General features: G+C 40.0%; 1 protein-coding gene across 1 annotated transcript in view; it reads right to left on the minus strand.

The window, feature by feature from the left end:
* Positions 1 to 10,704: 10,704 nt before the first annotated feature.
* pcxa (pyruvate carboxylase a) overlaps positions 10,705 to 21,413 on the minus strand; it is a 134,397-nt gene continuing 123,688 nt past the window's right edge. The window contains exons 17-21 of the mRNA XM_060890880.1: positions 17,923 to 18,167; positions 16,807 to 16,986; positions 13,145 to 13,393; positions 12,912 to 13,052; positions 10,705 to 11,583 (exon numbers count right to left, since the gene is read on the minus strand). Coding sequence (XP_060746863.1) covers positions 11,332 to 11,583; positions 12,912 to 13,052; positions 13,145 to 13,393; positions 16,807 to 16,986; positions 17,923 to 18,167 — 1,067 coding nt within the window. The 3' untranslated portion in view covers positions 10,705 to 11,331. The remainder of the gene's footprint in view (positions 11,584 to 12,911; positions 13,053 to 13,144; positions 13,394 to 16,806; positions 16,987 to 17,922; positions 18,168 to 21,413) is intronic.

The raw sequence follows: 21,413 nt of genomic DNA on the forward strand, positions 1-21,413 counted from the left end.
GATGTTTTAAAAATGAAAACATGGGACAGGACAGAACAGTCAGTCCTTGTGTCAGTGTTACAGGTATTTAACCTCCAATTCTGCCACCACCCAACCTTCTCAGGCCTCGGGGTCTCAGCCACATCAGACCTAATTAATGTTGTCATTCTGACAAGAGCAGTTGGTGTTCTTACAGACAGAAGTGCAACTGAAAAGATAGACACCTACATATCACAGCAGAAGGTTCTATTCTACATGTGTCCGTGTTCAGAAGAAGGATTGTAGTTTCCGTCTAGGAGTGTAGATTTAAGGGGATTGTTAAGACTCTAACTTTCACCTAATCAGATTTGCAGTGACAGGTATCTGGCTATTTTACATACTCATCACACCAATACAAGGGGGGGCACGGTGGCTTAGTGGTTAGCACGTTCGCCTGACACCTCCAGGGTTGGGGGTTCGATTCCCGCCTCCGCCTTGTGTGTGTGGAGTTTGCATGTTCTCCCCGTGCCTCGGGAGTTTCCTCCAGGTACTCCGGTTTCCTCCCCTCACCCGAGATAGTTCGGATAAGCGGGAGAAAATTAATGAATGAATGAATGAATCACACCAAAACACCATTGCTTTCTAACCACAGGTATTCCAGCTCAAAGTTCTATGAACCCTGGATACCTCCCAGGGGCAATTAGCACGATATACTTCATGTCCACATACAAGAAAGCCACAAAGTAGCATATAATACAGTATTTGATTTATTTTTTAGTTTTAGTATTTGCCAGTATTATACAGCCATCTTACCATGCAATGTTATCATTGTTTTCTCACCTGCTTCTATACTTACAGTTATAGTTATATATAAAGGGACATGACATACAGCTAAGTATGGTGACCCATACTCAGAATTCGTTCTCTGCATTTAACCCATCCAAAGTGCGCACACACAGCGGTGAACACACACACACACACACACACACACACACACACACACACACACACACACACACACACACCGTGAACTCAAACTCTCTAACCATTAGGCCACGACTTCCCCGTATATGTAACTAGAGATTTTGAGCCAAGTTAACCAAATGTGGATTAAAAACCTCTTTCAAGTGAGAGAAAAGTATTCCCCCTTTGTCTGGAAATCACTAATGAGTCCCATCCGTGGCTGGGATCCAGGGGAGCAAAATTATCTGCGCTCTCTGGATGTTCGTGATGGCTGTGAACTCTCTTTCCCCTGTTTACTTGAGCTTTCTAAAAAATAAAACATTCATTTTGCTAAATCTTTTTACCATTGCTAAAAATATCAAAATGGATTTAACCCTGGAATGTTGTAAAGCAATTAAAATACAGTATGTGACCTTTTTAAATAATTCATTTTTCAAGACATAATCCAAACAAAGCAGATCTCTGCCAACAGTTTTCACTTCAGGTGCCAAATGTTTAGTCAACAGCAGCAATTTCTGAGACAGTGGAGACAGATGAGTGTCTCTGGCCCAGTTTAGAAGAAGAAGATATTATTTGTCACATACAAATTAGAGCACGGTGAAATGCTTTTCTTCGCAAAACCCAGCATGTTAGAAAGTATCAGAATTTCACAAATCAACTGCCATCCTGCAGGAACGTGTACAGTACACGCAAGCTGTTAGCTAGCTGAGTCAGCTAGTCTTGCTACCCAGATATTAAGGTTTAAGCTATTTCCTGTTGTTACAGCCTATAGGATAATGTGTAAAAGGAATCATTGTTAGATTTTTAATTATCTAGCTAGAAACATGAACATGTATCTATTAACACTAACTACACTAACTTCTAACAAACCAAGCAAGCCCAATAGCATTTGGCAAAGTTAGCTAGCCAGCTTGATGGTATCATTCAGTTCACTCAAGCTCAGCTCTATTAGTTAGTTTGCAATAATTGTTCAAAAATGTATTTCTCACATATATATAATGTATAATGTTTGTTGATTGTAGACATGTAAGAAAAACCTAATTACTTAGGTAGTTTTCCACCAGATTAGATGACTAGTTTTCTTCATTACTTTTATTTTTACTGAAGTAATATTATTGCAACAAAAAAAAAAGGTATCTTAAAAATGAACTGTCTTCAATTTAGTCAGATTTGCCTAATATTTCTTATTGTAAGTTTACAATAAAAAATCTAAAAAATAAAAAAAATTCTTAAACCTATTTCTAGGCATATTTTCAATATAGTCCGTTGATCATTTTGTTCTTTCTCAAAAAAAAAAGGCTTAAAATTAGCAAAATAATCCACTAATAGAACAAAAAGACTTAAAAATATGCTTAGAAATAGGTTAATAATTTTTAATCTGGTTTATTGTAATCCTATCATAAAAAAATCTAGAAATATTTGACTAGATTCAATATATTTGATATTGCTAAGATTCGTTGCAGTGAATACTTGTTGATCTTCATTCTGTTTTCTGCTCTTCCCTCCACTGTTAATACTTGAAGGTCAACATTAGAGTGAAGAAAACAGAGATGTGTTGTGATTATGAGGATGATGTATTATTCTGTAAAACTTAAATACTCACTTATAATCTGTAAATACTCACTTATCCCAAACACTTCATGTTCGAGAGCGGGTCTGTAAAGATGACCCCCTTAGCACTACAGCAGATCTTATGGCAAATGACTAATTAAATATCGGAGCAGAGCGTGCTGGGAATATTAATGACGAGCATTTATCACACAGTAACGATTTTGTTGTAATACATATGATATGCAAGTGGGAATCAAAGAATTAACTGCGAACAAAGCAGCGTTGGCTGACTTTGAAAGAAATCTTGAGTAATTACACCAAAGTAAGAAGTATCTTGCCCCTGACTACTTGGGTTCAAATTTCAGAAAAGTTTCACATGTACAGAAAGATTGGTCTTGCAATGAAATGGAGAACAGCAAGCTCAGGGACCTCGGAGCAATCAAATGTGTCATGTCAAATAAAATGTAATAAATAAATAAATAAATAAATAAAACACGCCCACACCACTCATCTCCACACAGCCCTCAACTAGAGTGTTAATGCACAGCATGACCTTTTCATCAGACCACCGGTGCACATAGAGAGCTGCTCGCAAGTGACAGCATGAAAACAAAGCTCACAAATTGGCTGTTACAAATGAAAATTAAGCAAAATAGGTGCATATTAAAAGCACATAAATTAAGCAAATTAGGTTTTTGCCCTCTGTTGAGAAAACACAGGTCTTTCAGCCCTTCTGCAGCTGCATACCTCTGCACTGTCCTGTTTATTTTTTTTAAAGCAAAACCCTATGGGCCCACTGACCACATTGACATGAGTCAAGCATGTAATAATGACAAACCACAAAAAAAAAAAAAAAACGGTTACAGGAGAAGAGCAGGTCTGTCTCGCCATCAGAGCAGCCAAGGATGACTGAATATTGCAGCCAGCTGTCCCTGAGGGCAAAAGAGGGAGAAAAAAGCATTAACACATTATCGAGTATGTGCATCTGCGTGCGCTCACACCCACACACACACACACACAAATACACACTCAGATTTCACTTACATGTGGCAGCCTGTTTCCTCGACATGAGAAAAATTATGCATTTTAATCTCACAACTGGGGGGCACGGTGGCTTAGTGGTTAGCACGTTCGCCTCACACCTCCAGGGTCGGGGTTCGATTCCTGCCTCCTTCCCGTGTGTGTGGAGTTTGCATGTTCTCCCCGTGCCTTGGGGGTTTCCTCCGGGTACTCCGGTTTCCTCCCCCGGTCCAAAGACATGCATGGTAGGTTGATTGGCATCTCTGGAAAATTGTCCCTAGTGTGTGATTGTGTGAGTGAATGAGAGTGTGTGTGTGTGTGCGTGCCCTGCGATGGGTTGGCACTCCGTCCAGGGTGTATCCTGCCTTGATGCCCGATGACGCCTGAGATGATGCCTGACGGCACAGGCTCCCCGTGACCCGAGGTAGTTCAGATAAGCGGTAGAAGATGAATGAATGAATGAATCTCACAACTGCGACTTTTTTTCTTGTGGACGTTTACATCACTCTGTTGTGACTTTGTGTATCTTGTGTCTCAAAATTGTGAGTAATTTTCTTGCAAATGTGAGGTGACATTTTTTTATCTCATATCTCATAATTAAGTTAGTTTCCTGCAAATGCGAGGCAACTTTTTATCTTGTAGTTGCGAGTTAATATCATTTAGTCATGATGTGATGTTTTATGTCGTAATTGCATGTTATTTTCACTAAACCGCAACTGTATTTCCACAAATGCAAGTTAATTTCATACAAATTTCACACAAAACATCATAAATGTGAGTTAATATTTTGGAATCAACACTATTTTTAATCTCAATATTATTTGCAAATGTCTCACAGTTGCGACTCGGTGCCTCCGTTTACAATATACAAAACAACAATAGAAATCACTCAATTGTGACTTTTTACATTACCGTCACACATCTGTTTTTATTGTGTAGTGGTGAACTTTTGATCAATAAGTTCTTAATATCACACAGTTGTGACCTTATTTGATCTCAAAGTGGCAAGTTAACAAGTTAACGTTTGACAATTGCGACCGTTTATCTCGCGATTACTTGTTAACATCACACCGTTTCGATTGATTTTCTCGTGATCTCGATGTAGCAAAAGTCGTTTCCTTGTGATCACGATTTAATTGCCTCGTAATCTTTACTGTCTTGTAAAGAATTATGTTTTAAAGATGCTGTTTAAATGGCATCATACACCAGAAACATTTGCAAGGCATGAGATTTTTATGTTCGTGAAAATGAAGTCGTGATAACGGGAAAACAACTTTTGTTATGTTGAGATCACGAGAAAATTAAATCGTGAAAACAAAAGAGGAAAAATATAATAATGCACGGCCTCTTAGGACTTCCATACTATATCAAGACAAATCTGTATTATATGTTCTCATATATGACAGAATCCCATACACTCATAACCATAAAGTGAATTCTATTTTAGGTTTTTTTTTTTATTGAGAGTTGATCAGAAGAAGAAGAACGTATGTGTGTGTGTGTGTGTGAGAAAGAGAGTGAGAGAGAGAGAGAGAGAGAGAGAGAGAGAGAGAGAGAGACAGACAGACAGAGAGAGATCTCAGCGTTTAGCTTGAACCTTTTAGTATAACAATCATAATGTAGCATTTCAAATAACTGGAGTCGACAGTACAATCCACAAAAGCAAAAGGTAATAGCAACAGAGGAGCAAAGACATTTTGAAAACCCTTTCAGGAAAAGGGAACTGCTGCCGACCGTGCTGTTATCGATTGTGGCCTTGTTTAAACTCATCGATTTTTATGCGGGTGCAACGTGCAGCAGGGGCTCTGAAAGTACGGCTCAGCTTACTTGGGGGTCATAAATATTTTAATAACTGACATTGGGGTCATTAGACTGTGGCAGGGTTACACTCTGAATATTCATGTCTAATTCATCATTGTAGCTACAGGTGCTGCTGAGACATTCTAAGCTTCCTTGAATACTTAATGAGAGCTGGAAGATGGCAGCCCACAGAGCTATAGTGATTCAGGGAAGGAGAGAAAGAGAGAGAAGAATAGAGAAAGAGAATGGATGACGAAAACCGGATGGCTTTGGAAGATGAAAGTAGGAGACAGCAGGATCCGATCGTTATAGATGATCAGGGGTGATAAACTCAAGCAAGGAGCATGGATGTTATCTGCTGATATGACCGACAAAGCAGCTAAAACGAAAGACCAACTCGCTTTAATCCTCAAGTGTTGCAGCAGTGTGAGATGATCAGATGGAGATATACAATATTTTATCACAGTCATATTTCACACTCGGTTGTGTCACGTTGCTAGTCACGTTGCCATGCTTTTTTCCCATCGGCGACACAAGATGTATAGTAATGCGATTGTTTCTTTTTTCCTCCTTTAAGTCATTCTTTCTCAGTTGAACTTCGACTGTTCACGGACTTATCAATTAAACAGAATGTTATATCTAAACCGAATATAAATATAAACAATACAGTTTATATCCCACAATAATAATATCCCACAATCATAAGGAATTTAAACACTTTTTACACATAAATAAAATAAATAAAACCTAGTTATAGTATTTAGAAAGTGCCACTTCACTCACACCAGCTCACTATATCTGTGCTTTAACTTGAAATATAATCAACAATATAATTAATATCAATTAACGTACTTTGTATTCATTTGTGAATTTGTTTAACAGTTCATGCTCAAAAGACCCACAACGTTCATCTCTGTAAAGGCCATACGGTCAACCACAAGTGGTGTCTTCTGAACTTCCAGGGAAGAAGAATCCAGGGAAAAAGTAATGGTCACTTGTTACCATAATCAGAACTTGAAAGTAATATAATAATAATACAAAATCAGTAAATCATTAGAATATCCTTTATTTTGGTAATTATTTAGCATGCTAGTTTTATACCATCCAGCTATTTTCTACACTGCATAGGGAACAAGCAGTCTATCCCAGGAGACTTGAGACCCAAGGCAGGGTACACAGGATGCCAATCTATCGCAGGACACAATCACACACCCATTCATACTTTAGGGACAGATGCCAATCAGCCTACAATGCATGTCTTTTGATGGAAGAGGAAGAGGAAGCCCCCGAGGAGAACATGCAAACACGGTGGAACCCCTAACGCTCTAATCGTGATGCAAATGTGCTGGCCACAGTGCCACCAAGTTTTATACCATTTTGTATAGTTATTACTTTACATTCTTTCCTTGAAAGAATCGCACCAGTTACTCCTTTCAATATATTCAAATGAACTGTTGCTTACATTACATTTTATTAGCAAAGTTTTATGTTGAATTAAACAGTGCTCCAATCATGGACTACTTCTACAGAGATTAGTCCATGGTGACTATTAATTTAGGACTTTTTTGTCTACCGTTGGTTTGGTCAGATCATTGGATCTGTTCGCCATCTAGATCCTTCCTATGGTTTTACTGGCCCTGTTCATTGCACATTTTTACTCCTCTTATTTTTAACCTACTACCTTTCCAAACAAAACTGATATTTAATTAAAAGAGACAACACAATCAATACCGGTGAAGCCATCCATCATTTCTAACTAAACCCCACATGTCCTGTCATACTGCACATACTCGTGAACGCATCATTTCACTCATTTCTGGCAATCATAAAGATGGTCTAATTGAGTCGAAACTGTACGAGCTGATTCACACACACTTGCATTTTAATGTTTTTTTATGTTACCCGTGCTGATGGTTAGATTGGTGATTCACGGGCTGCTCTCGCCCTCTCTCACATATATGCTTTCATTTTTCGAATTTTCTCACAGATAAAGGGAGCGCCAGCATGACAGTTGATCAATAAACTCAGTCAGCCATTACAGATCATGTGACCACCAGGCTGCTGATCAGTGAAGCAGTAATAAACCTACTTATTGCAATTGCAGCATAGATAGTGGTTCCTTTTACAAATAATCTGTCCCCCCTTTGCTGATAGTAGTGGCTCAAACAAGTAAGCCCAAGCACTGCCAAGATGCCACTGTTGGGCCCTTGAGCAAGGCCCTTAACCCTCTCTGCTCCAGGGGTGCTGTATGATGGCAGGGACCCTGTGCTCTGACTCCAATTTCCTAAGCTGGGATATGTGAAGAAAAATATTTCACTATTCATTAAATATTTGTGTACAGTACATGTTCAAGACAGACCCTGAAGGTTTTTAGTTTCAATTAACAGTCAAGGGTTCATACCATCTCAGGTGCACACGGTCAACAAACAAATGGAAAAGAAAAAAAAAACATTTATAATGAATTTAATGTCAATTGTAAAAATAAGTAAACAAATATAGAAACAATAAATTCTACATTCTAATTCGAAGATTGTAAAGTTTGTACAAGAATGAAGAATCCATTACAGATCATTTGATCACCAAGCAAAACTAGTGGGCTGACAAAATAACAAGAAGCAACAATCAGTCTGTTATACTTTTTTATTTTACATCTGTCTTTTATTTTCCAACATAGACCAAAAGTTTCTGAAGAATTGGTATTTGCATAAACTCTTACAAATCATTAAGATCACATATGGAAGGGAAATAAATGCACATCAAGACAACACTATTAAATCAATCATTTTGAGCACATCTGTAAGATTAATTCCACTTCTCTGCAGCATGATCCCAATTATTAATGCATATAATATACCTACAATTTAGTATACTGAATTTTCAAGTGCATTCATTTTAATACATATTTGTTCCATTTGTAAGACCCTCATCTACCATGACGTAAACAATAATTCTCACTCACTTGCTCATTTTCTACCGCTTATCCGAACTACCTCAGGTCACGGGGAGCCTGTACCTATCTCAGGCATCATCGGGCATCAAGGCAGGATACACCCTGGACGGAGTGCCAACCCATCGCAGGGGTAAACAATAATTGCTTAGAAAAACTTGTTACACATGAGTAAAACATTATATTTCTTCTAGCCACAAGGAAAAACATCAGTTGAGGAAAAACATCAGTTAATTCCACAAGGAAGACTAAATACAAGTGACGGCATTAAGAAGACCAGAGCCTTTCTACACCTCAAGAATATCATAGTAATCAAATTGTGACGTAATATATAGAACTGTGGAACACAGTTGAGGTCAGTATGACTAGTAGACAGGAGTAACAGTTAAGAGAGCACTGCAGTACGAGTTACTGACAGAAACCTATTGTAATTCCCAATCTCGCTCAAAATACGTACACTCACTGGACTGCCGCTGCTCATTCAAGCAGTTATGCAATCAGTCAATCATGTAACAGCAGCATTGTGCATAAAAATCTACCAGAAATACAATTTTCCTATCAAACAGAACAGAGGAGAATGGACAGACTGGTCTGAATGGACAGGACGTCCTGGGTAATTCAAATAACTACACTTGTGCAACCATGTAGAACAGAAAAGCATCACAGAATGCATAACAGGCCAAAGCTTAAGGGGATCATCTGCAGAAGGTCCACATCAGGTTTCAGTCCTGTCAGGATTCTGAGGCTTTACCAAAACTGGATAGGTGAAGACTGGAAAAACAAATCCTGGTGTATTAATTTATACTCATCTTACCTTACAAAAAAAAACAACAACATTTTAATCTATTTCTCTGTACTGAGAAAACAGAGTTTGATCTAAACATTAATGATGGAAGTCTAAGGGTAGCTGTTGAGGCAGTAAATCACTGTTTAAAAGAATCAATCTGCAGTTCAAACTTGGTATAAAGCTTTTTCAGATGTAAAAAAAAAAAAAAAAATCATTGAATTAATTTATCTTCAGTAAGCATTTTATCCTTGACAGGCTTATTATGGATTCAGGATTCTGGGAATGAGATAAAGCAGAGATGCACTATTAATGAGTGATCAGTCCACAACGGACAACATGCACTCACAAAATCAACACGTAAAGGCAGTTTAGCACAGGCAAACAACCTGGCGGCATGATTTTGGGACGTGGAAGGAAACCAGTGACTCCAGAGAAAACCAGTGGAAATGAGAACATGCATTGGATTGAACTGGTGACCCTGGAGCTTAGCATGCTGCCAAAACACGTAAAAAATAACCTTAATTTCTGACAAAGTACCAGTAAGAAGCTTCCCACTGCTCTACTAATATAAGGAAAAAAGTAAGAACAGTTAGTCCTTACTTTCTACCAGAATTCTCATGGATAACATAAATCTTCTGGAAATTAAAAGTAAACAGAAGCAGTATAAGCTATATAAATTCGCATATCTGTGATAATTGCACCTTTATTGCTGGCGTTATGGTTTTTGTTGTGGTACACTCTTATTACTGTTTGATAGATTTTAACAACTACCCTTAAGACTCTAGCTAGAGGTTTCAGCTAACGGGATTTCTGATTGATTCCTCAGCACTGGGAAACTTGTTGAAAATTCTCTTTAACTATAATTTCACATACACTACAGATGCTCTGAAGGGACATCGGGTCAAAAAATCTCTTTAGCAGCCATTCCAGTTTACTTTTTACTACTGCATGACAGAACAAAGACATTCCAGTTACTCAGCATCGTCAAGCAAGTTATGTCTAAAATTAGCCTGGTTAACATGGTTATACCCCCAATTTAATGGTACTCCACAGCCGAAGCCGAGGCACTCCAGGTGTTGGCTAATGGATTACCAATTCGCCACTATTCAAGTGTATGAACGCTCGGTGTTGAGTGCTCTCCATAGAAGCCTCTTGCAAACCTCACATTTGATACTAAGCTACAAAAAGATAACACCAAGTGAGAAACCTCCAGTGGCAGTGATGTAGTGATGGGACAGGGAAAGGGGACAGGAAGGGAAAGGGGAAAGGAAGATGGGGAATGCAGCTCTGCAGGCCGAAAAATAGTGCGCCTGATCCCAGAAGAAATGTAACAGGACTGGTGTGATATTCACATTCAGAGGCAAATTGGAACGCGCTTCCTGCTAACCCTGCATTCTCCAAGAGCTCGGAGACTCCAGGGTTTCACTGGACCTCATCTCACCATCAGCGATCATTGTTATAATTGAAACTCAGCCAAAAATACATCAGTGGTCAGCCAGCCTATCCTTTCACTCTGCTGCGGTTTACCCAGAATGCATTAGTTAGAGCTCTCGGTTCTAACAAGGCCATAGATCATATTCACCATGAAGCTAGTATTTTACGTTATGTATGAATTTTTTTACCTAACAACTAAAAATTCTGAACTGATCTCAACTGAATGAAAAAGAGAAAGCTAAGGTACAGGCTACATGGGAACTTTCATTTTATTTCTCTTTTAGTTGATTCAGAATTAAAGGCAACACCTCAAAGGACACTGTACAAGAAATTAGCTGCTATTAGTATCTCAATATCTATTTAAATGTACTTTTCTGCAGAATTGACTCATCATTTTCATTTATCGCATGCTTTTCTTCTTAATTAATCTTTTTACCGCAACAATCCGATTTCTACATACAGTATTTCTAAGACATAATGACATCAACATTAAACAGAGACACTCAATGTTAATGTAACACTAGTTTTCAGCTCATGGATCATTAGCTCTGGTGATTACACATGACAGGTGATTATGCAAAATAGATTCAGATGACATGAAAACAAGAACTCTTCTGCACCCAGTGCACAAACACTAATTTCTGGATACATTAGGCAATAACTAGGTGTAGATAATTTTAGACTAAATATTGAACTCCCTTCCCTCTGTCAGTTCCAAAATTTGTGCATACATTTGCTTTAAAAGGTGTGTGCTTTTGTCGTGTGTGCGTGTGTGTGTGTGCGTGTACAGCCCCATACAGGAGCTGATAACACTTTTTTTTTTTTTTTTTTTTTAGAGCTGTGTCCTGGATGCCTTCTGACGTTGCTTGCTTTACTCTGTGATCTCCAGAATGAGGTCATCGCCTTCCAGGGTGCTGTCGACTTTGACATAAACTTTAGCCACGGTGCCAGAAAGTGGCGAGTTCACCACTGTCTCCATCTTCATGGCGCTGAGGACGCACAGAGGCTGGCCTTTTTCCACCTTCTGGCCCTCTTTGACCCTGACCTCGACCACTTTCCCTGGCATGGGCGCTCCCACCTGACCCCGCACATCCTTCAGAGCCTTTGGGTGGAAGTGCATCTCCTGCAGCAGCACAAATAGATGAAGTTAGACTATCGTCTATAAAGTATCGGAAAGGGCATGAAGAAAATGCAGAAGACAGTAATAAAGAAGGAACAAGCAGCGGTTGTGAAATGGCAGAATGTGGTCCGGGTGTGGAACTTTCACTGGAACTGAGCACTTAAAATGAACTGTACAGTAGCTCAGCCTATAAATGTGTGGGTTGATGGATGGATGGACGGATGGGTGGGGGGGGGTGGCTGGTTAATTGATTTTGTAGATGGATGGATGGATGGATAGAAAGAAGGAAATGGGACTTTTAATAGGAAACTGCATGAAATGTTTAATTTATGCAATTATCTAATCAGCCAATCAAGTGGCAGCAGCACAATATATAAAATCCTGCAGATACAGGTCAAGAATTTTAGTTAATTTTGGCATAAAACATCAGAATGGTGAAAAATTCTCTGTAACTATGGCACAGTTGTTGGTACCAGAAATGCTGGTTTGAATATTTTAGAAACTGCTGATCTCCTGGGATTTTTGCAAACAATAGTCTACAGAGTTTAACAAGTATGTTGTGAAAAACACTATGTACAAGACTCTGAAGCCACAAACCCAAGAGAGCTGATCAAGACTGGAAATAGACCAGGCGATTTTTGTTTGTCTAATCTTCATGAACAATTGAAGATTAGACAAAAAAAAAAAAAATCACCTGGTCTATTTTCTAGTTTTGGTTAGTCTGTGTCCATGATTCAGATTCCAGTTGTCGTTCTTCTGCTTGTTAGCCCATCTACCACAAGATTCTAGGTTTAGTGCATGCTAAGGTGCAAAATTAAAGTGTGATTACTTGGTAAAGTGTGATTATTTGAGTTACTACATCCTTCCTGGCAGCTCTAACCAACCTGACCATATCCTCTAACCTCTCAACATGCTGTTTCCACCCACAGAACTGTGTGTGAAATTCTAAAGAGATCAGTAGTTTATGAAATACTAATACCATCCCATCTGGTACCAGCACCCATGCCATGGTCTATGTCACAGAGCTCACACTTTTTTTTCCATGATGATGTTTGATATGAGCATTCACTGAAGCTAAAATCTCGATCATTAACTGTAGTAGTTTAAATGACCTTTTTTTTTTTAATTTTGGGAAGCAAAACAACCAAGGGGGTTAGAAAATGTACCAATGTTGCAAATCTAACCACCACCAAAACTAACAAGGGTTTGTTAGTGGTGTATGTAATGCAGAAACAAACAAAAAAATTAAATAAAAATTATATCTATGTGATTCCTTGGTACACAAGTTAATTTTAGACATTTTTACAGAATGGTATAACTTTAATTTATACCTTAAGGGCCACGGTGTCTTTGACCAGGACAGACCTCAGCTGACCATTGAGCTCGAAGAAGACCTCTCTCTGACCGGCTTTATTTAGATCGCCCAGTGCCAGAGCTTTAATATGGAGAATCTTTCCTCTCTCGAGCTCCACCTGAGTGAAATATTACAGGGATTAATGTCAGCGTGTACATGTACAAAAGTCCTGCCTAAGCTTTCATGACAAATATGAAATCAGAACAGCACCTCAAACTCCTCTGCAATCTTCGGCCCATCCAGGAAGAGGCGGGTGTTGAGGCAGTCGACAGGTCCGAAGGTGGTGGTGAACTCCTTGAACTCCTGGAACACTTTGGGGTACATGGCTGCAGACATTACGTCCTCTGGAGTGATGTCATCACCGTGCGTCTCACGCAGCTGCTTCTCCAAACCCTTGAAGTCCATCGCAGGGAGAGAGGCACCTGGACGACCCTCTATACGAGGCAGCGATTTCAACACCTGCACCAGAAACGATCCGTTACACGACTCCAGAGAACTCGACAAGGATTAACGACAATGCTGGAATGTACTTTAAAGCCTCCCTTAGAGAGACTGTAAACTCTCCACTCCAACCACTCATGCATAGCGGACCTACAAATGCACATATGTAAGGAGTTGAGTACTTGTAATCCCCCAGAGCCTGGCACAAAAGTATACAAATATTTATATATGGTCGTTACAGCAATCACAATTAATCCTCCCCTCTTTTCCTCTCCATTTTCTTCCATTTAAGAGGCTAGAGGAATCAGCTGGATAGCTCTCCTTAAGGACATTCTGAGTGGTGGTGGTGGTTACAAGTGTAAATGAAATTTTAATATTTGATGCAGATTTCACTTATGCCTTAAGTGGAAATGCCTGAAAACATGCTGTGTGCTCAAATACAACACTTCATATCTGTGGGCAAACACTGAGATAAAAGCATTGTTAATATTGCAAAATTTTATTTCATTCATTCAATCATTTTCTACCGCTTATCCGAACTACCTCGGGTCACGGGGAGCCTGTGCCTATCTCAGGCGTCATCGGGCATCAAGGCAGGATACACCCTGGACGGAGTGGCAACCCATCGCAGGGCACACACACACACTCATTCACTCACGCAATCACACACTACGGACAATTTTCCAGAGATGACAATCAACCTACCATGCATGTCTTTGGACCGGGGGAGGAAACCGGAGTACCCGGAGGAAACCCCCGAGGTACGGGGAGAACATGCAAACTCCACACACACAAGGCGGAGGCGGGAATCGAACCCCCAAACCTGGAGGTGTGAGGCGAACATGCTAACCACTAAGCCACCGTGCCCTTCCCCCAAAATTTTATTTGTATGCTATAAATGTGGGGCAATGCAAAGAACATGTTTGTTATCCACCAAACATGCCATGGAGATGCCCTATTTATTCTCAAGCAGTGTGTGCAATAAGTTAGCCAAACTGCAGGAGGGACACACATTTGTCTGGGAAACAATTGATCTTGTACAGAAGAGGCTGCTGGGTAATTGGGGCATGAATGGCAAATGGGAAGGATGAGCTTTTTCAGCACCTTTAGCTGACAAGAACAAGAAGCAAGAGATGGATAAACAAAAGAATTTTATTTAAAGAGATTGGCAAAATGACTGAGATGAAGAGATGAAGTCTTCTAAGTAAAGGAAAGAAAAGCAAAGCAAAAAAGAGAGAAAGAATTTTGCCTTGTCTAGAGATGCACGGTCTAAATGGCATATTTTCTCCCGAACTTGATAAAGTGCCTCGACAGAGCAGAAATAAGCTTTGCTACCATTTCCTGCTTCCTCTGTACTCAAAGTTTTATGAATGTCCTAATGTTTCTTTGTAATTTAGTAACAATGCCGTGAAAGCATTTTTATAAACTCGAATAATGCATGAAAAAGCTCAGGCGAAGTACTATAATTAATTCCTTGATGACTTGTAAACACTGAAACATATCCCTGCTCATTATAAAACCACCTACCCATGCTGCATTACTGTCACAGCTGATAGGGACCTAAGCACTATTATAAGACACAATATATTTATTTTCTCTTTTTGAAGGATTATAAAAAATTTTGAATTTAAAATGTCATCACTGGGTGCTTCAAGTGACTAATATTTAGGGTTGTAAAGCTGTTTAACCTTTATTTCTCCAAGGTATGAAGTGGAAGCAATTAAACCTGGAATAATACAGAACACGTCCATAAACACAGGGGATGCATCCATCTATCCATCTATCTATCTATATCTATTTCTGAAATATAACAAACCAAAAAATGACAACTCAAGAAGTCAATCTGATCAAATATTATATGGTGGATATTGTTGACAAATATAAACTACGTACATTTCCTTTATTTGAGAAGACGTTATTGTTCTGAAAAATAGTTCTCTTATTTAATCATTCTAGAAACTTCCACATGCTTGAGACTGATTATGAACTTGATTCACATCACTGCGGTTGAGGAACTGTAGAGGTTTAGAAGTTTTTTATATTTTGTAAATGAAATAATACTATTTTCTGCAGCAGCTTTTTTTTTCTTCCAACGTTTTTTATTGGCATCTGGTGCACGCCCACTACAAAAAACACACGAGTGTTAAACGAAGCTTAAAAATAAATAATAAAAAAAGAATTATGAATAAGTTCAAGACTCTTTCTAACAATCCTTTTTCCAGTCTAAAACACACAATTATTTTTTTTTTCTATTATTTTTTTAATTTACACATTTGTAGTTCACTCAACAGCTTTCGACCGCTTTGCTTTACAAATATCAACACGTTTTTATTTGTCAGAAATTTTCCATTTGTTTTGTTGGTTGTAAATAATCACAGCATGTAGATTACATTTTCTATTTCAAGTTGAACCAGCAGCCTGTTATTATATGTACGCAATGTCAACGAACAGGTAATAGTCTTAAAACTCCTAGAAAAAAACCTGCCATCTGCCAAAAAACACTTTACATCCAGTGCCAAGATCAGATTAAAGAGACTAACTGCTCACATTATAATGAAGTCCACCGAGAGAACTTATGTGGCACTTAATACACACAAGGAAGAGCAAACCAGTAAAATTACAACATGCCTCATTTTCTCAGCAGTGAAAGCAGATTCAGAACAATGTGCTAGGAGTGTAGAGCATATAAATGTGTTTGGAGTCCGTAGATCAATTAGATTAGTGTTTCTATTGAGAAAAGGTTTCATTATTAGCTTCATTAGTCTGGGGGTGGGGGTGGGGGATGTGTTCAAATCATTCATTCATTCATTCATTCATTCATCTTCTACCACTTATCCGAACTACCTCGGGTCACGGGAGCCTGTGCCTATCTCAGTGTCACTGGGCATCAAGGCAGGATACACCCTGGACGGAGCGCCAACCCATCGCAGGGCACACACACACTCATTCACTCACGCAATCACACACTAGGGACAATTTTCCAGAGATGCCAATCAACCTACCATGCATGTCTTTGGACCGGGGGAGGAAACCGGAGTACCCGGAGGAAACCCCCGAGGCACAGGGAGAACATGCAAACTCCACACACACAAGGTGGAGGCGGGAATCGAACCCCGACCCTGGAGGTGTGAGGCGAACGTGCTAACCACTAAGCCACTGTGCCCCCCGTGTTTAAATCAAAAAAGGTATATTTATATATTTATTTCTAATTTATTTGATTCATTTCAATAATCTTTTGAAAAGCAGGAACAGCCTTCAGACATGTCACATGTTGGATTCCCGAGCATGCTTTCCGTCCTCGTTGCTGGACCCCTGAGCATAATTTCTGTCCTCCAGAACTGGTTTAATTTTCTCTGGTCTTAAAAAAAGCAGTATTCATTTAAGTAGATCTTTAAACAACTTGGAAGCTCAGTGGAATGACAAAGTCTTACCTTAGACCTAAACGGCTCCGGGAAGCCTCCATGAGGGATGCCGATGTGGCCCTGCAAGAACTCCACCACCGAGAGAGGGAAAGAGAGCTCGTCGGCCCGCTCCTCCACCTCGGCCCGTGTCAGGGAGTTCTGGACCATGAACTGCGCCAGGTCTCCCACGATCTTCGAAGACGGAGTCACCTGGAGAAAGAGACGCGAGTCATGGAAGTTCACCTCAATCTCTCAAACACCGCAGCCTCTGCAATACATTCTTAGTCTTTGTGTGGTTGGCTGAAAGGATATGACTCGACTGATATGACTAGATTACATTTACAGTTACCGCTTGCTATCAGCATGAAGGCAAGGAAAAATGAAATGGAGTGACGAGACGATGGAAAGGTGGTAATGAAAACCAGTGTTAGCATGCCACACAAACGCTATGCTACATGTTTGCCTGTTCCTGAATAAGAGTGCACAACAACAGCCATTAATTACACAGTGGGAAATAAAAAGCAACAAGGTGAGACCCAATGTGCATGGATGTCATCGAACTGAGGTGGCAAACGGATAAAGGGCACGCGGATCAAAATGGCTGAGGAGCAGTAATTTGCTTAAAACAACTTATTCGAGCCATCTCTGTGCCAAAGGAACCTATGACAGGATCGCACCCCTCCTGTGTGATGTTTATGCCATTTTCTATTTTTACTACGACTGAAAGGATTGCAAGGGGACAGTGACAGTGAAGTCAGCGTGCAATTAAAACTTGAAGGCAGAGTAGAGCTCTTGGGCCCAGGACTCTTGTGATCTTGCGAATGTACGCGTGAATTGCAGAGAGAGGAGTGAGGTGTCTGTCAGAGCAGTAGGCGATAATTAAGTCGTATTTAACTATAGAGACCGTGCCACATGAAAATTGTGTTATTTAATTACAGCATATCTGCTCTTTCAAAGTTCTAAAAAGGAAATCAAACAGCTGCTGCTGACGAAACGCCACTTTTGACACACTTGCCACAGGTCTCAAAGGACACTGATTGGCACTGTGGCAATCAGAAACGCTGCAGCTTGTGAACTCGAGTGAAACGACTGCACTGTACTTCTCTTCCCTAACACGGGAGGCTTGCTTGGATGCGGCCCACTTACCTTGATGAGGTCTCCCAGGAGTTTGTTGGCCTCAGCATAGGCTTTCTTCACCTCCTTGAACTTGTTGCCTAGGCCCATGCTGTGAGCCTGAAAGTGAAGGTTGGTGTACTGGCCTCCCGGGATCTCGTTCTCGTAAACGTCAGCGTTCCCGGATTTCATAGTGGCTGTGCAGTCAAACGGAGCATAGAGACCACGGGCCACTTCCCAGTACTCACTGTAGTCAAAGACCTTATCCAGAGAGATGCCTGAGGATGAGATGTGTAAGACATGCACATTAAGCTCGTCTTCACTCGTGTTTTTTTTTTCCCCCTTCACGGACTATCAGGTGAAAGATACTTGATATACCCTTGAAGTGTATTGCAGCGATAAGCAAAGAGTGCAATTCCATACCGTTATTCGGCACGTGGTTCTCTACTGCTCTAAAACAGCTTTCACACCTCACCAAATGTTCTGCTCCATGCTCCTATTGAAATACATGTTATCACTTCACAAATCCTAATAATCTCCTTATCATCTACGTACAGTATAGCATGTAAAGCATTTGGTTGCGCTTGTATCGCTATTTCCTATTTCAAGTTTCAGGGGTTAGCAAGGGATATGGAAGATCTTCCTGGTGTATAAAAACCTGACTCTCATAAAACATTTAAAAAAATAAAGCTTTTTCAAAAATATTCTGTGTTCACATTTCCAAGTATTCCTGCACAAACCATTCAAGTGCTGTTCTTCTCTGCTCGAGCGTTAGTACAATAGAGAAATAAAACAAATAAATAAAGCAGACAGATTACATTTTTTAAAGCGACTAAAATATTGCGCACCAAACCACACGGATCAATGTTAAATACTTTTAACCTAAAAACTACACTTCTACAACTACCTCAAGGCTGGATCGACTTTAACAACATCTTTTACCCGACACGTGTATGTGAATGTAATGTACCTTTAAATCTTATTTAAAGCATATAAATAGACCTGAAGGACCACAGTTTCAGCATAAATGGGTTTTACAGGTACACCACATTCATTTCCCAGTGCAACACATGTATATATAAATACATACCCTTGAGGTACAGCTCAGTGAGCAGCAACAGAACACTTTAGTACATTTTGTTCCTGAGAGTATACAAACTTCTGAAAATGCAACAATGCATACAGAAGTACATACATAATCTATAAGGATATGTAACCTGAAGTACAGTATACCAAGAAAAATCCTGGATTGTCTTTCTAGCACAGGGGTGGCTAACCCGCGGCTCCCGAGCCGCATGCGGCGCTTTGCCCGGTTTCATGCGGCTCTTACGTTCATACCGAAGTTTGTATTTGTGTCTTTTTAATATACATGTTTGCTTCGCTTGAGTTCAATACGATATTTTCATCAAACGCGCATGTGAGTGAGGGATGAAAATACCTCAAAGTTTCCCAGTAGGAGCAAGATCATTTAAGTAAACAATTTATAAAAGGTGATGTTCATGTGTGCCCATGTGTATGATGTGGCTCTTTGCGGTAACACAGTAAAAAAACGTGGCTCTTGGTCTCTGACTGGTTGGCCACCGACTGGTTGGCCACCACCGACATGTGCACCACAGTGGTGGCCTACCACCGTTGGCCACGGTGGTACATGTGCACCACCGACTGGTTGGCCACCCCTGTTCTAGCATGTTTCACTGTTACGTCCCATATTATTAATGTTTCCAGGAATGGTATTTTGTTTTTGTTTTCTTCCCTTGTGTTTGTTCTGTGTCTTTAACTTTTGTTTTAGCAGGGCGATGCGACTACCTGCATGGACAATATGTCTGCCAATCACCGTGACGACAACGCGCGGATCCACCAATGAGGGCGCCCTACTGCTGATTTAAAGGCGCACCTGTTCAGGAGGCGGGAGCTCTCTCTGGCATGCCACAATTGTAGTGGTTGTTTGGTCGTGGACTCGCATGCTTGTTCTGCCCTGTACCATCCTTGCATTACCTTTTTGTGAAGTCAGTGTTCTTTGATGAGTCAGTAACTCGTGGCTCAGTTTTGGGTCTCGTCTCTCTGGTGTTTCCTGCGGTTTGTTCTCGGGCTGATCAAATGACAGTACCGAACGGGGGAAGAGACAAAGACCAGGTAGGAAGTCACGTGACATACATGTGCACCACTGAGCCATTAATTGCTGTCTAGTACACTAGGTTAGTGACGCATGCCACTCTTTGTATTTTTGTTTGTTAGTAAGGGTAGTGTATTTAGGGCGTCTTCGACGCAGAGGATTTTTCTTTTTGTTAATGGATGGGTTATCGTAGTGGTTGAGTTAGAGTAGAAGTTTTTTTTCCTGTTTAGTGAGTTTGGTTATGTTTTGTTTCTTTCTTTGATTTGGCACGGTCTTGTTCTTTTCTCTTGTCCCCGTTCTTTTGTGAGTTATTTTTGGGTTTTGTTATTGGCTGTATATAGTTTCATGTACACTATGTTTTGGGGTAATTTGTAATGGTTCACCAAAATAAAAGACGTCAAGGTTGACTTTATGGTTTCCAGTAAGTTCTTCCAGTACACGTTCAATGTTTTAATGTTGCACCCTTGTTCCCTAGACAACTAAAAAAATAGGGTTTGTAACATTCACGTAGCAATCAAAAAGCAAATAAAAAGGTCTGGTAAGTCTTAAAATCCATAAGTAAGCCTATAAGACAGTGTGTGTGTGTATTTCCAGTTATAGGAGTAGCAACTAAACTAACACTAGCACTTCTGAAGCATCTGAACATGATAATGTCAGATTACACAACACATAATCCCATTCATTCATCTTCAGTAATCACTTTCATGGTGGATTCGGAGCTTATCCTGGGAACGCCGGATGCGAGACGGGAATACACTCATCACCGGATGCGAGGCGTGAATACATCACTTTTCATATTTACTCACAACAAGCAAAGTCCTGTGGCACGTTTTTTGGGAAATGAGAGGAAACATGAAAAAATGAGAACACAAAGGAATACGCTAACTTGAGCTCAGGATCAAACCATGAGGTATCAAAGCTTTGAGGCATGATGTCTGTACAGTAAGATCTAATGTGGTTTCTGACCTATAATCCATTATGTATCCTCACCTAATGCTGACTCTTTATGATGTCTTGTAACATAAGGACTCGGAAGTGATATCGTCTTATCTGATGCATTATAAAGGATTATGCATGCTTTATAACCCGTTATAACAAGATTTGTAATTTACTCCAATACAAATGAGGACTAGGTTCCCTTTTGTGTCTGGTTTCTCTTAAGGTTTCTTTCTTTTCCATCTAAGGAAGATTTTCCTTGCCACAGTCACCTGAATCACCTCATACTTGCTCATTAGGGATAAATACAAACATTTAAATATAACATTTACAGCATTTAGCAGACACTCTTTTCCAGAGTGACTTACATTGTCTTATTTCAGTTTATACACCTGAGCAATTGAGGGTTAAGGGCTCAGGGGCCCTGCAGTGGCAACTTGGGTGGACCTGGGATTCGAACCAATGACCTTCCGAT

The sequence above is a fragment of the Tachysurus vachellii genome, chromosome 17, assembly GCF_030014155.1.
Source record: "Tachysurus vachellii isolate PV-2020 chromosome 17, HZAU_Pvac_v1, whole genome shotgun sequence".
In the NCBI taxonomy this organism is placed as follows: Eukaryota; Metazoa; Chordata; class Actinopteri; order Siluriformes; family Bagridae; genus Tachysurus; species Tachysurus vachellii.